The following is a 15,140-nucleotide window of genomic DNA, read 5'->3' on the forward strand; positions in this document are numbered from 1 at the left end:
TAAAGATGATCTGAGTGCATGTCCTGATCCTTCCCTGAGAACTACATAAGCCCTTGGCAAGTCTCCTCGCAGATCCCAAAAGTCTGTCTGCTTGGATTTCACTGCTGACCAGAGCCCTGATATTCCCATTGGTGAAGAAGGGGTCCTGGGATTTTAAAAGGCTCTGCCTGCAGCAGTGCCTTGCACCTTGCCTCCCAGGACTCCCAGCTACTTCCAAATGGAGTTGCAAATATCCTTCTTAAACTAGTTTTATGTCTGACTAAATCAAAGCACAGAAAAACATCAAGGATGTAATAAAGTAGGCAAAATATTGTTCAAGAACAGCTCTGTCTCCCAGGTTTATGCTCTTAGTCTCGCTATCTCTCTCCTTTTATTGCATCCCTACCAGAAACCGAAATTATACCAAGTTAACCTACACTGCTAAGATAGAAGCAAGGGTCAGAGAGGTTGTGCTGTCTCCATCCTTGACAGTATTCCCTGATTGGATAAAGCCCTGAGCGATCTGGTTATGGCTGATCTCATGATTCACCCTGCTTTGAGCAGAAGGTTGGACTAGAGATATCCTGAAGTCCCTTCCAGCCTGAATTTCCCTGTAATCCTACAGTCCTATGATTTCTCTACTGGTGATGGCTTGTATGTGGCTAAATAATGCATAAGAGATCAATTTACAATTCACCATGACTATTTCAGTGTTGTTTTATCTACCCTGCAGGAGACATTGCTGTTTTCTTAAAACCTCTTAGAGTGCCAAAAGGGGATCGGGGCTACATTACAACTGATGTCCTCCTTGCACTGGATGGTACTGACAAACCAGAGGGGCTCCTCTGTGTGATAACTTCCCCACCCCAGTATGGACAAATAGAATACATCAGCTATCCCGGTATCCCCATTACAAGCTTCAGTCAAATGGATGTAGCAAGACAGATAGTCTGCTATGTTCACAACACAAAGGCAGCTGTTTCTGAAGATACTTTCAGGTAAGGCATAACACCCCACTCCCTAAACTCTTCCCCTTGAATGTTCTTTTTGATATTTAAAAAAAACCCACAACACAACAGAAACAAAACTGAAACCCAGACAAATTATTAAAAAGAGGTGAAAGCTCTGTGGGTATTCTCAATATTTATATAGCAAAGATATTTCTACACATAGTTGTGACTGCTTTGGTAAAAAATGCATTTTCTAATGGATGCTGAAACTGTAGCCAGAACCACATTCACTCAATAATACTAGCTTCAATATTATTATAGCACCCAAATACACACAGCTGTTGAGATTTAAGAGGGGGAGAAGGACTGAGAACATGCTTTATGGAATTTTCCTGTGGTTTCTTGCTGCAACTGGATGTGGTAAAAGTGGCCCATACAGGTATTAAATAACTGCTTCCTTTTTTATTCTTATTTATCATATTCATTCGATTCCAGGCTTTTTGAATCCATAAGTAGTTCTTCAACATACTGAAAACCATTCCACTTATCTATTCTGACATCACAATGGCTCAGAAATTCATGTAGACAATTAGATTTTTGGGGTAGACGTGGTTACCTATAAGCCCAGTTCAGCAGCCTAGTGATAAATATCACTAGGTTTAGTTTCATCTGTTTCTGCACCTTCCCCTTACACCAGCTTAGACTAGCTGCACTCCTAAAGCAAGTATTTCCTTGTTTTGTTCTTAAATGAACCACTCCTTACAGAGTGGAATGATGTAATGAGCTATAATCAGGTAAAGTCAGAGTAGATGTTTTGTTGTTCAAGTCTCAGGGACATTTTTGTAAAAGATCAAATTCAGGGGAAAAAAAAAGCTCAGAAATAAGAAGTTTCTAAAGGAAGAATGCTTACTTCTTGCTAGCATTGGCAAATCCCCCTGAAAACAGTTTTTGACACAAAACGGACTTTCTATAAAATTCAAATTTTCCACACAAAATTAAAAACATATATTTTTTTTTCATTTGTGATTAAGAAAAATGAAAGATTAGTCTCCTAAGAGCTGCCATTCAGAAAAGACTCCTTTTTACACTCTTTTTTGAATAGATTCCTGATCTGAATGGCATTTTCCATGATGCATGATGAAGATTCAAGAACATGTTGTGTCATCCAGTTTGAGAGCTTTTTTGCAGGGAAGTCAAGCAAGTGGGGCATGAAGACATCCAATAAACTTCCCTGTAACACCAGGGCAGCTCAGGTGACATTATCTAGACTTAAGGCAAAAGTAATTTTGTGACGTTCCTCAGTTGAAACATTTTAAACTATTCCTTCCAATAAACTAAATGTGGTGGAAATTCTAGTTAGGAGATTTCTCTAATCCACTTCTGGTCATAACAGAAAAAGTGAACAAATAATCTCTGGCTTTGTGTTTCTTGATTGTGAAACAATATGACCAAAACTAGAATTAGCTTAGACAAGTAATGTTGCAGTAATGCCAACCCTAGGTCAGGCAGTGTAGGAGTGGCTTGCATCACTATGATTTCTGTCCCACGCTAATTAAAGCAGGCCAAACAATTCTGAGGAAACTGTACCTGTAGATAAACCCAATATCTTCTGTTTAGACCAATGGCTAAGAACCAAACTAGGAAGTCAGCCTTATAAAAGTAAGGTTACGATGCTTTAATAAATACTGATATTCAATAACTATTTTAGTCACAATAATTGATGTTCCTTGATGTTATCACTTGGAAAAGAATTTTATTTTGTTTAGGCATATAAATATTGTGGCAGAATATTATTCTTATTAAAACAAGGAATGGTTACATTAATTATATGGGTAATTATGGGGGGAGTTAACTGATCAGATTTTTACTTTCCACTGAAGTACTTCCTTTAGACATAAATTTGCCTGTATTGTTTGGTGCTGCTGGCCTGGAAGAAAGATTTGGCAGTGCTTATTTGGACAGATGACTTCAAGTGATTAGCAACCTGACATCAGATGTTGGCAGCAGGATACTAAAAGAACATGCTAATGTCCTCCATTTTGACACGCTGGCTCGATTTTGTAATGAGCTGGCACTATTTATGATTCCATTTTTATCTTTTAAATGCCATGACAGATGGTAGGTCCTACAGCCAACTCTGTTGCCATCAAACTGCAGAAAGCATGAAATGTTGGTAATGGTGAAATCAAACCATGCAACATGTCCTCCTAACTGTGCCTGAGAGTTGTCCCCTAAATTTCATCAGAGTGAGGAGAATACTGGCTGTTCTCCATTTCTGAGGAAAAGATGAAGCAGCCATAAACCAGAAACAAACAACCAAAATCTCCCAAGGTGCAGAAAAAAGGACATGTTGGACACAGGCAGCTTCATCACCTGTGAAATCAAGTGGCATACCACATTTGCATTGTAAATTTCAGTCTGATGTAAATAACCACGAGGTTTGCTCCTATCTGGTATTCTGTAAAGACTGAATGAATCTTCAGTTTAATGAACTGTATTATCTAATACTTTCACTTAAATATTGTTTGAGACATCATCCAAATGATTTTACAGCCATCAAAAGAACCAGAGGAAACTCACTTCTACTGCAATCCTCCACACATTTTGAGATGGTTAAGGTCTTGCCTGAACATCTTTTGCCCTTTTTTTCCTTAGCATAGTATTGATCATCATTATTCTAGTTCTGTATTTGATTTCAGCTAGATTACTAATAGCACAACTCTTTTACCATTGGTACAATAGCATTAGGTCAGTGCAGACAGATGTCTCTAGGTTCCCAGCTGGGAATACCATCCTCAGTAAACATATTTTTAACAGCTATATAGTCCCTGGTTTGCCTACACTCATTCCCATCTGTTTCATGGCATACTGCCAGTTTACAAGTTGATCAAGCCCTAATCATCCAGCACTGGTGAAGGCAGTGAGGAGCTTTGGATGGACAGTCTGTGTGACACAGTAAACTACTCCATGACCTACTGAAGGTCACTCATATTCCAGGCACAGGATGGTATGCCAGGTCCTGACACTGTAATTATTTAAATACTTCTTTGAGGTCTGCAGTCAAGAGAGCAAAAGGAGACAGGTAATCTAAATGTCAACCAGTCCCATTTCACTTATGCGTGGCAGCAGCATGCTACATGGAAAGCAGCCAGCTAGGCTGGCCCTCATATTGTCTGGAACAACTGACCCATGATACTGTTCCATACAAAATCAACTAAATAACTGTAACTGTATGTACATCTAAAGTGCTGGGATTTGGAGGGTGGGGGAAAAAGGAAAGTCAGGGAATGTGAACAGTCTACCACAAGCAAATTTCTTTGCAAAGCAGACCCTGTTCTGACTCAGGCAGGTGGAAACCACCCTTGAAGATGCTTTTGAATGTACTATGCAGCATAACCACAGAAACTTCCTTAGAAAGAGAGGTAACTCTTGAGTACTGTATGGTGATGGGACATAAAGGCTCAAGAGACATTTTCAAAGGAATTTTTACTTTGATATACTCTCAAAAGTCTTTGTTACAGGCATAATGTGCAATGTAAGAGCTTTCAGAAAAAATACTGAAGTAATAATCTTGGCAATGAAAGTAGAATGAATTTTGAAGACTAAAAGATTGGTTTTCTCTTTATCTGATAATAAATTTCTGCAGACCATACTGTCACTCGTATGGCAAAGGCCCATACTCAGCTGGCAGGGTTCTGTTATGGTTTAACCCTAGCCAGCAGCTAAGCACCACTCCTTCACTTGCTTACTCCTCCCCGGTGGGATGGGGAGAGAATCAGAAGAATAAAAGTAAGAAAACTCATGGGCTGAGATAAAGACAGTTTAATATGTAAAGTAAAAGCTGTGCATACTGGCAAAGCAAAACGAGGAATTCATTCACCACTTCCCATGGGCAGGCGGGTGCTCAGCCATCCCCAGGAGAGCCGGGCTCCATCACACGTAATGGTTACTTGGGAAGGCAAACATTGTAACTCTGAACATCTCCCCCTTCCTTCTTCTTCCCCCAGATTTATATGCTGAGCACGGCACAGTACAGTATGGAATGTCCCTCTGGTCAGTGGGGGCCAGCTGTCCTGGCTGTGTCCCCTCCCAGCTCCTTGTGCCCCTCAGCCTCCTCGCTGGTGGGGTGAGGTAAAGGCCTGGGCACTGGGTAAGCCCTGCTCAGTGACAATGGCAACATCTCTGCATTGTCAGCGCTGTTTTCAGCACAAATCCAAAACATAGCCTCATACTAGCTACTGTGAAGAAAATTAACTCTACCCCAGCTACAACCAGCACAGCTTCCAACAGATTTTCTCTTCAGCCATGGGCACCCTTTTCTTTCTCTTGTTTAGGAAAGGAAAATTAACTATAGAGCATAATCAAAACATGAGTATATTTAAAGAAACATTACTGTCTGAGAGAGGAATATAAGAAACTATGCTGCTAGTATATAGGAATTCCCAGCATGGAATAAGAACTTTGCAGGTCTGAGCTTTTGATAAATACAGGGTACATACACCTACATTTCAGAAATTACCCTAGCAACGTGTATAGTTCTGCCCAATATCTCCCACAGAATCTTAGTATTTCAGTGAAACTTTACTTGAGAAACATGAGCCAGTTTCCCTGAATATACAGAAATTTACAGACACAGTTAGTGCCTAAAAAACATATAAAGTGAAATGAGGATGGATCTTTTTCCAGCTTGTTTCTTTAGTTTTGGGGCTATTGGCTACAAAAGGCTGGTAACAGTGAACAGAAAAAAAAGTATTGTCCAGGAAGATCATGCACTTCACACATCTTTCTGTAAGTTATGGGCAAGGCCAGCATTTTCACTGGCAGTTGCCACTGCCACGTAACCAAGTGAAGATAATGTATTTATGTATGTATGTATGCATGCCAGAGGGTGCAGTAATGCCCCCAGCCAGCCCACCATTTTAGATCTCCATCTGTATCTGAGCTAAAAGGTTAGATCAGCTCTGTTATTACTGCTGAGACTGATGGATACATCCTCAAAGCCATTCCTCTGGCACCTACCCAGATTCCTGCAGGAGCACTACAACTCTTGCCATATACCTGGCCATCAGCTTTCATGTTTTTCATCCACCCTACCCACAGTCTGGGTCTAAGCTCAGACCAGCTCTACTACTTTTGCAGTATCAACACAGGCAAGTCCTGTAGTAAAGGTGTGTATTATCATTTCATTTCAGTACATGGTGAATCAAGAACACATGCTGAAGACTACCTTGCCTCTCTTTGCTAGATTCGTCATCAGCAACGGACTGAGGACTAAGCATGGGACATTCATGATCTCCCTGGAGGCAGCCGACCAAGCTTTGCCCACACTGTCTAGGAACATGGGGTTAAGATTAGTGGAAGGCACTGTGGCACTCCTTTCTCCCGATGTCCTGCAGCTTTCAGACCCAGACACTGCCAAAGAAAACCTTACCTTCCTTTTGGCTCAGCTCCCCCAGTATGGTCATCTCTATTATCGAGGGGCTGTGCTACTGGAGTACAACTTCACCCAGCAAGATGTGGACAACAGGGATGTTGCATACAGGCACCGAGGTGGGCAATCCCAGATTGACAGATTTACGTTTGTTGCAACAGATAAAACTAATCAAGGCTTCATCGTGAATGGGAGGGTGCAGAGTGAGCCAGTGGCATTCACCATTCAGGTGAGTATGAACACAGGCCTACTTAAAAGAGATATATAGCACATATATGCAGATATAAGGTGGGAAATGTAGTAAATTTGATAAGAACTTGATGCAGTCTGTAGTTTAACTGAGGCATTTATCAGCTAAAATGTTTGCTTTCTGTGTTCCATGAACAATTAACCTGGAGAATTAAGTACTTGCCACAATGCATTACTCAGAGAATTTTATAGAGTGCAAAGAGATAGACGGTATTTAAGAGAAGAAAGACATCCTGTTTATATAAATATAAGCAAGTATATACTTGCTAAACTATTTTACACAGAAATCTCAACCCTAAAGTTGAGCCCAGCTATGAAGAGGAATGAAATTCCTCCTGCTCTGCTTTCCCACTTGGTACCTGACCCACTGATTTGCATTAGAGGGATACTAGGGTGACTGTAGATCTTTAAGCCATGGGAATCTTGAATTACAGCCATCTTGCTCCCACAACAGGACAGTCTGTCTTCCTTCTGGGAGTCTTTCTAAGATGCCTGCTCTGATTTTTCCTTCCTTTACTAGGATGTTTCGGTTCACTTCCCATTTCCCTCATTTTCAAGTTCTTCCCACTGTGACATAGGCTCAGGTGTCTTTGCTATGACTTCTTGTACGTATTTATCTGGCATGTTTCAGTATATAAAGCAGGCCTGGTTGCACTATATGTCAAAATTCTGTATGTTTCAAAACACTGATACTAATGAAGAGGCTCCTAACTTCTGATGACAAAGTCTGAAGTTATATGATGAGCGAGGAGTGCCATTTTAGCAGAAGACAAGACATGGAAACAGCACCAAATATTGTGGAGTGCTAGAATATTCATCAAAGTTGTGAAAAGTACCACAGATTTGTGGAGACATATTGGCCAGGTCTATGATTGTATTTATGATAATCCTTGGGTGTCCATGATTGTTATTGTAAAACAGAGGTAAGAAACCTTTGCTGGAGTTTTCATTTGCTATGAAGAAAATTACATCAGAAAGGAGGACTACGGGGAGTGTGGGACATCACGGCAGAAGTACACAGAATTTGTGTTGCCCTCCCCAGCACATGCTTTATCCCATCGCATGCAGCAAGTGACTGGGCAATCTGGGCTTGGAAACCTCGCATGGGAAGAGTAGGTAGCTGGAGATCAGACTTCTTCTGGAGCAGGCTGTGAGTCAAAGTAGCTATTGCTACCCTGAGCAGGCTGCTGTGCTTTTAGCAAAAGTAAGACAGAGAATACTTTGATGCTGTAAAATGAATATACATTTGTCTAACTTTCATTTAGGTGGATCATTTGGACAAAATGGCACCAAAAATTATTCATCTCCATTGCTTTTCTGATGTGGAAATGCTGAAGAATGGCAATTACGGGATCTATATTACTGCCAGGTCCCTGAAGGCATCTGACCCCAATACAGAAGATGACAAAATAATTTTTAAGATTTTACGAGGTCCTTATTATGGCTACCTGGAAAATGTAACAACAGGTGCTGTCTTCTATAATCTCTGTATTTTGGGACATACGTTAACATTTGCTTGATAAAGGAAATCAAAATTTCTTAGCAAACTGGGCAAGGATTTAATGTAGCAAGAAAGCTTTTGAAATGAAATCTGAGTTTCAAATTCATCATGAATCCTCAAAGAGTTTGAGATTATAGTCAAGAGCTTCTGTTGAGAAACTATTTTTTGTTTGTGTCAAGAAAATATAGATTAATATTGAACTTAGCCTTTTGATGAACAAATCACATCGGGAGAAATCGGCTGGGGCTTATAACGAGCTGGGACGTAGCTGTTTAGCTATAAAATCAGGTTTCTGAAAGTTCAAATTTTCTAAGTGTTCAACAAAAAGAAAAGTTGAAAACAGACTGTTTGAGCTACACGGCTTTTATTAACAGGCTTTTAATTGACCTGAATGTTTCTTTTCTTCCTCAGGTGGTCTTATTCAGGAAAGGTTTAGCCAAAAGGATTTAAACAGCAAAATCATACTTTATGTCATCAATACATCACAGGAAGTGAATTCAGACAGCTTGGAATTTCAAGTCACAGATGCCAGCGGAAACTCCGCGGTGCCCCAGAGGTAGTTCCGACCCTGGGTGGTGCACTGGGTGCGCCACTCCCCCCATCCCCTGGGCGAAGGAACATGTGCCAGGCTTGAAGCTGTGTATACGCAAATATAGCTATGACTCAAACTGCCTTTCCTTTGTTGAAGAGTAGAGAAGGTTTCTTCCGCTCACGGAGGTGAAATACAAAGGGCTAGCTCCAGGTTAGGCTGAGGCTCAGTTCTCAAGGGCCTTGGGGGTCTTGCAGGACAGTATAATGGAGTTCACTCTAAATGGCAGCTGGACATTTTGAGATCTGAGATAGCTGGGTGCTGAGGGACAGGACTTGCTTTATGTACATAGTTCTGCACCTGGAGGTCATTCGTGCCGTGTACTGACAGCAACACTTTTTTCACAAGCTTGAGATCACGATGGAAGAGATACTCTCAAGCAGTAAAAGCTATGAGAGCCATACTTCCAGGAAAGAGCACTGAAAGAAGCTGGAGGGCACACAGCATCTTCACTGTCATCCAAAATTTGTGTTAGGCATATTATCAAAATTTCCTTGTGAAATATGATAAGCCTCACACACAAAAATTAGAGGCTGGCGTATCCTCCAAACATGCTTTAACGATAAAGGCCAAAAGTGGGAGCAGCTCTATAGCAAGGGCAATGTTTTTCTTTATATCTGAAAATAAGACTGAATGTTCAACCAATTTATTCAGTCAGAAGCAACTGAGAAAAATAACTAAGGCTATTTAGGCTATTTTCCTGTGCTAAATTGGCTACTCACAAACCGGGACTGATGGCGAGGGAGGGCGTCCCTGCACAGGGGAGAGGGGATGGGGACACAGCGGAGCTGGAGACAGCGTTTCAGCAGTTATGCGCTGTGCCAAAAGATGTCCCCATACACAAACACACCTGAATACAGCCAGCCTGAGCAATTCCCAGCTGCACTGGGCCAGCTCACAGATGCACAGATATTAAAAGCACCATTATAAAGCCACCACTCCTCGTGGGGAAGTGTGGCTTCTTGTATATAAATAGCAATGTGTAACATAGCTGTATGAAGAGAACAAAGAGAAGGCACTTTTTCTATGGAAAATGGGAGTTTCTAGGAAGTAGAAATTGTCTGTTACTTGCACTGAACCTGAGAATGAAGTGGGACTTGGCTTTTAAGGAAAAAATAATTCTTTTAATATTGCATTTAAAAGCCTGTGAGACATTATTTTTTTAAAAAACAGTGTATCACCTAATGGTCACTGGTTCAAAGTACGAGTCTGATTTGCATGTTGATATTATTAAAATTGAATCCCAGCTTTTACCTGAATGCTGCTGGACTACATCTGGCACATGCATCCTCTTAAGCAAAAATAAAGCAAATCTAAATGGGTTGCCCACAAAGTCATTGTTACATGATATAGGAGGACAGGAAGAAACTTCCACTGGTGTTAGAGCTAGTCAGTCCTGATAGGTTTACAAGTTTGTTTTAGAAACATTCACAATGTTTTGTAGGCAGCACAGCTCATTTTCCTTCTTTCTGCTCTCTTTCATTCCTCTCTGACTTTCACTAATTTTTATCACAACTTTTAAAAGGGTGAGATCTTTATTGGCTACTCTGTGCAGTCCTCCAGGTTTCATTCACACCCCTTATAAACGATTCTAAAATCCAGTGTACGAGACACCCAGACTCAGCCACTTCTATGGCTGAAGAGTGAAATACAGAGTATTAAAGTAAGGGGAATGGGGAGGGCACTCGCACAGAGGCGGAGAAGTCCTGAGTGTGTCCTACGCACTGTAGGAGGAGGGTTAGAGGGCAGATGAAAGAAGGTGGGAGAAAAGGAGGATATTGCAGAAAAATACTGGGGAGTGAAAGTAAAATAAAACTGTAGCATTAAAGAGAACAAGGAAGAAACAGTGATAGCTTGTCTCGGCCTGTTTGGTGTTATGGACAAATCCTGCTCATCTCAAATCTCAAAGTTGCTGCAGACCCCCTCTGGTTCTGCAACAAGGTTCAGGCTTGGTTTGGGTTAGACCAGGGCTTGACTGGAAGATTTATTAACCACCTCTCCCTCTTCCTAATCAGCCAAATCACACCAAAGTGTTGATCTGGAAACACAGACTTAGTATGTGTATTGGCTAAATCAGCAGGCAGGAGAAAGATAGCTCCTCACTGAACCTCGGAACAGCATGGGCTGGGGGTAGCAGGGGAAGTGGCTTTGCTTCACACGGGCTTTCCTTTCTCTCCCCCACACAGGCTGGAGCTGCGATGGTCTCGGATTGAAATGCAACAGACTGAATATGAAGTGTGTGAGAGTGTGGGAGTGGTGTCTCTGAAAATCACCAGAGCGGGACATTCTGCAGAGTCTGCCTTTATAGCTGTGGAGGTAAAGCTAAAAGCCAAGCTCCTAACTGGAAACTTATAATAATAAGTATTGGAGCCCATTAATTTCTGCCTCAGACTTTAGAGGCATTTCAGTAATCAGCAAAAAGGCCATACAATTCAAACCAGACTCGCCAGGACACTGTCCTTGCTAGTACAGATGGTTGAAAAATTTCTGGCAAGACTTTCAGAGTTTTAAGTAGAAATGCTGATGAACCAAACCTGGAATATTTTGGAGTAGTATTTCAGTTTTGATGACCTTCTGTGACAGAGCAGGCAGTTTCCTCTGGTGCTATGCTCAGAAGTGAGTTTCCGGAATTTGCCCCTTTGAAATCCAGGCTTTTGGCAACCTGGGGCCTTGAGACTTCTCTCCCTACTCAGGCTGGAAAAGCCCAGGAGCTATGGAAGCTTCAACTCCACAGTCATGGCAGCTTCCCTCATTTCTCTCTGCACTGCCATCAACCCAGAAAAAAGCCAAAAGGAACCCTCTATATCTTCAGTAATGGCCTCTGTCTTACATAAAAATGTATAGTTCTAATTTTTTAAAACAGGTTTTGTACAATTTGCCTTCACAAATTTTAGCCTTCCTTGTAAGGGTTGGCACGTCTTTTTTGAAGCTCCATGGAGAGGCGCACAGTAGCTTTAGCACACAGCAGAATGCAGTGGTTTGATGAAACAGGTCACAGCTTGGCATTTACTGTTTGATTTCTTCTCAGGTCAATGGAGTATCTGCTGTGGTGGGAAAAGACTTTACAGTGAATCCCTCCAAGCTTGTTCAGTTTGATCCAGGTATGAACCAGCGCACTGAATAATTTTAAAATTAACTCACCGATTTTGAAAGTTTAAACTTTCATTTTGGAGAGTGAAACCTATTACGTATCTGTAGCTATAGGAGCTGAATAGGATTAAAGACATTTGGGCTTATTTTCTAGAAGCACAGTGGACTTCCTTTGTGAATTAATATCCTTGAGATACTAATGGATGAGATGGAATACGGTCCCTTTACATCAGTTAAAATATCAGAGGTGCTGAAATGATGTCTCCTAATCTCCCTGCAGCTAGGCTGAGGAGGACTCATCCCGAGCTGTGAGATGCTTTAAAGATCTCAGGCATAATATTTAAAGCCCAGGATGGTGGTCAAATTTAGGCATAACTGAGTACAACTTAAGTTATGCAAGATATCTGAGACAAGAAGGGTGCAAAAGAACCTGAAAATTGTCAAACCTTATCTCCGTTTGCACTGTAACCATAACAGCAGCCTGACCTTGGCTGAGGCTGTAAATAGCAAGAAATGGTAACTGTATTATCAAAAGTAGCTTGACTTTTTTTTGCTGGAGGAGAATCAATAGTAAAAATGAATACAAATGTGAAGATGCTGAAAGTAAGCTTCCTCTGTTCCGCACAATTTATTATTGTTATGCTTTGGTTTTCTACCTGGGTTTAGAGAGTTTCAGTCCAGGTCAGAGTTTCACAATTTACCATTCAGAAATTCAGCTTCACCTGAAAAACTTGCTTTTACTCAGATAAAAGGGGAATTTCATCTGGGAATGAAAACCCATTTGCTATCATAATCACTTCCTTTGAATATGCAAGACCAAGTTTTTTTGGAACACATCCTGTTGGCATAGGCCAGAACATATTTGAGTTTAGAAAATGGAGGTCCACACAGGCCTCCCAGGATGTCACCTGCAACACTGGCAGAGGTTATCCCAAGACTATCACCAGTAAGGTTTCAACGGCAGAAAGTCATGGTGACTACAGAGGAGACAAAATACATCATCTGTGAGTGGCTGAAATAAATAGTATGTATTTGATGGTAAAAATGTGTTTGAAAAACAGATATGGGGAATACAATGTCAGTTCCAGCTAAAGCCTGGAGATTTTTACTTTAGGACTTAAGCTTTTTATTTGGAAAAAAAGGCATTGTATGCCACAGAGATTTTGTAACATTGCATCCTATGGATGGATTCATATATACATCAGCTTTGCTTGGCTATCCCATAGGAAAAATTGTAGCTTTAAGTTCAGAGTCACAAATCTGATTATTTGGGAAATTTGCCACTACAGTCCACCTTGAGAAAGGCAAATTTTGTGTGAAGGTGTGGAATCAGCAACTGCTGGTTAATTTTCAGAGGTGGGTAAAGGAGGACATCCAGCAGACAGCAGTAAAAAAACCCAACTGGGCAGAAAGGTGGAAATTCACCTTAATTTCCAGTGTTTCTGGAACATACATTTCAGAACACATGTTTATGAAACATCTGAAGCCAATGATCCACTCTCTGAGACCCTTTAACTAGCAATAGAGGTGGGGTTTTTAGTTTGAAATTAGAAGATGGAAGATCTGAGGGATCAGTGTAAAAAGCCCTTCATACTGTGCTGACCCAGGATTCCAGCTCTCTTTCCTCTAATGTACCATACAGTCAAGCTTATCAGCCTCTGGAGTGAAATAGCTGAAGATCACTGTAAAGACTTTTTAGTGCAAGGACCTTTGATATAATTTTCCTTTTCTGCTGGTCCATGGAGATTTTTCAAGCATGGGACAGTTTGGAGTTGCTGTTGTTGTCTTTCTGAATGTGGTGTAAAGTCACAGGCAAATTAACTGTGAACATAGATAGGAGACATGCACACTGTTCCCCTTTTCTGGGCAGCTTCTCAGTTAAGCCAGCTGAGCTCCTTCACACAGTCTTTTTTGGGTGGCTCTCTTCAAAAGTCCTTTGGTTAGGCTTAGTCTTAGAGAAGGACCCCCTGAACTATTACATTCAGGGCACCAGCTTCTTAGTTTTAAATTCAAGACATTTGGTATTTATTAATTAGAAGTATTTATTAATTATTTAGTAAGGCTGATAGGTCTGTTTTAAAAACAAACCTCAGCTACGCTAATTGACTGGACTGATTAGTACCTTAGGCTGCAATCCAAAAATTATAATGGAAAGGAGCAGAAGATGACCCTATTCAAGTTTTGGGTCTGTTTGTACTGACAGCTTCTCTTAGCTAGAGGATTCATACTGGAAAGGAGCAAGAAAATAGAAAATAGAGCAAAGAAAATGGAGAAAATGCAGTGTCATAAGGATGTAGAGATTTTTTCTGACGTTGTTGCACATGTCCCTTTAATACTTATTTTGGATATTTACACCGACTTCATGATGCAGAAACAGCTCCCAAGACGTTTTGTTGACAGCAATGTGTATGTTGAGATCTGCTTCTGCCCTGCTGCCTCTGACTTTTCCTGAACAAATTTTATAGTCTTTCAGGCAATAATGAGCCCAGTCCTTTATCCTGGAATGATCGTTTCTCATTCCCATAATGCAAGCCTGAACTTAGCCAGTAAAGACAAGCAACCAAGTAAAAAAATTTGTAATCAAGTATAAAATTTGCCTAAAAGATTGTACTTCAATCTAACATAGTCTTTGATCCATTTGCAGGTATTTTAAGTAACTGGTCCATCTCTAAAATTAAGTTTTCAAGATAAAAAGCGTATGATACATTTTCTCTTGAAAATTGCAATGAAAGTCCTAAATCCATGTATTTTGTAGTGTCATCTTGCACATCTACAGCAGCTTTTTGTTACAGTGTGTGCACTTGAACTGAATCACTGCCTAGGAACAGATTCAAACATGATGTTATTTGGGAGAACAGCAGGAGTCTAGTCAGTTGGTAGGAGTACAATAGCATACACCAGCTACTCCATTCTAGTGGCAGACATGTTAATTAATATATTTCTTTGACACCCTGATTGATTGAAATAGCACTTAAAGAGTAATTAAAATGTTTATTTCTGTTAGGAATGTCAACCAAGACATGGAATATAGCAATTACCTATGACGGATTAGAGGAAGATGATGAAGTCTTTGAAGTAATTCTGAACTCCCCTGTGAATGCTATTCTTGGCACCCGGACAAAAACTGTAGTGAAAATTTTGGACTCAAAAGGAGGTATTTTCTCTTTTGATCTGCATCATTAAGAAGGTGGGACAATCTTGGCTGAGTAGCTACTTATTTTCAACCACAAGTTGTTCCTAACACTCATATTCAGATCAAAATGCTTAATTTCTCTTCAGAGAAAACGGGCTTGTCTGTCGCAGACCCTATATTCTCTCACACAACCATATGCATCCTCTTAGGAAACACAG

General features: G+C 40.7%; 1 protein-coding gene across 1 annotated transcript in view; it reads left to right on the plus strand.

Moving 5' to 3' along the window:
* Positions 1–15,140, plus strand: part of FREM1 (FRAS1 related extracellular matrix 1) — a 75,074-nt gene that overhangs the window by 43,937 nt on the left and 15,997 nt on the right. Inside the window, exons 24-30 of the mRNA XM_040580617.1 lie at positions 713–977; positions 6,175–6,589; positions 7,875–8,076; positions 8,522–8,666; positions 10,886–11,015; positions 11,728–11,800; positions 14,794–14,943. Of these exons, the coding sequence (XP_040436551.1) occupies positions 713–977; positions 6,175–6,589; positions 7,875–8,076; positions 8,522–8,666; positions 10,886–11,015; positions 11,728–11,800; positions 14,794–14,943 (1,380 nt within the window). The remainder of the gene's footprint in view (positions 1–712; positions 978–6,174; positions 6,590–7,874; positions 8,077–8,521; positions 8,667–10,885; positions 11,016–11,727; positions 11,801–14,793; positions 14,944–15,140) is intronic.

This window comes from Falco naumanni, chromosome Z (assembly GCF_017639655.2).
Source record: "Falco naumanni isolate bFalNau1 chromosome Z, bFalNau1.pat, whole genome shotgun sequence".
Classification (NCBI taxonomy): Eukaryota; Metazoa; Chordata; class Aves; order Falconiformes; family Falconidae; genus Falco; species Falco naumanni.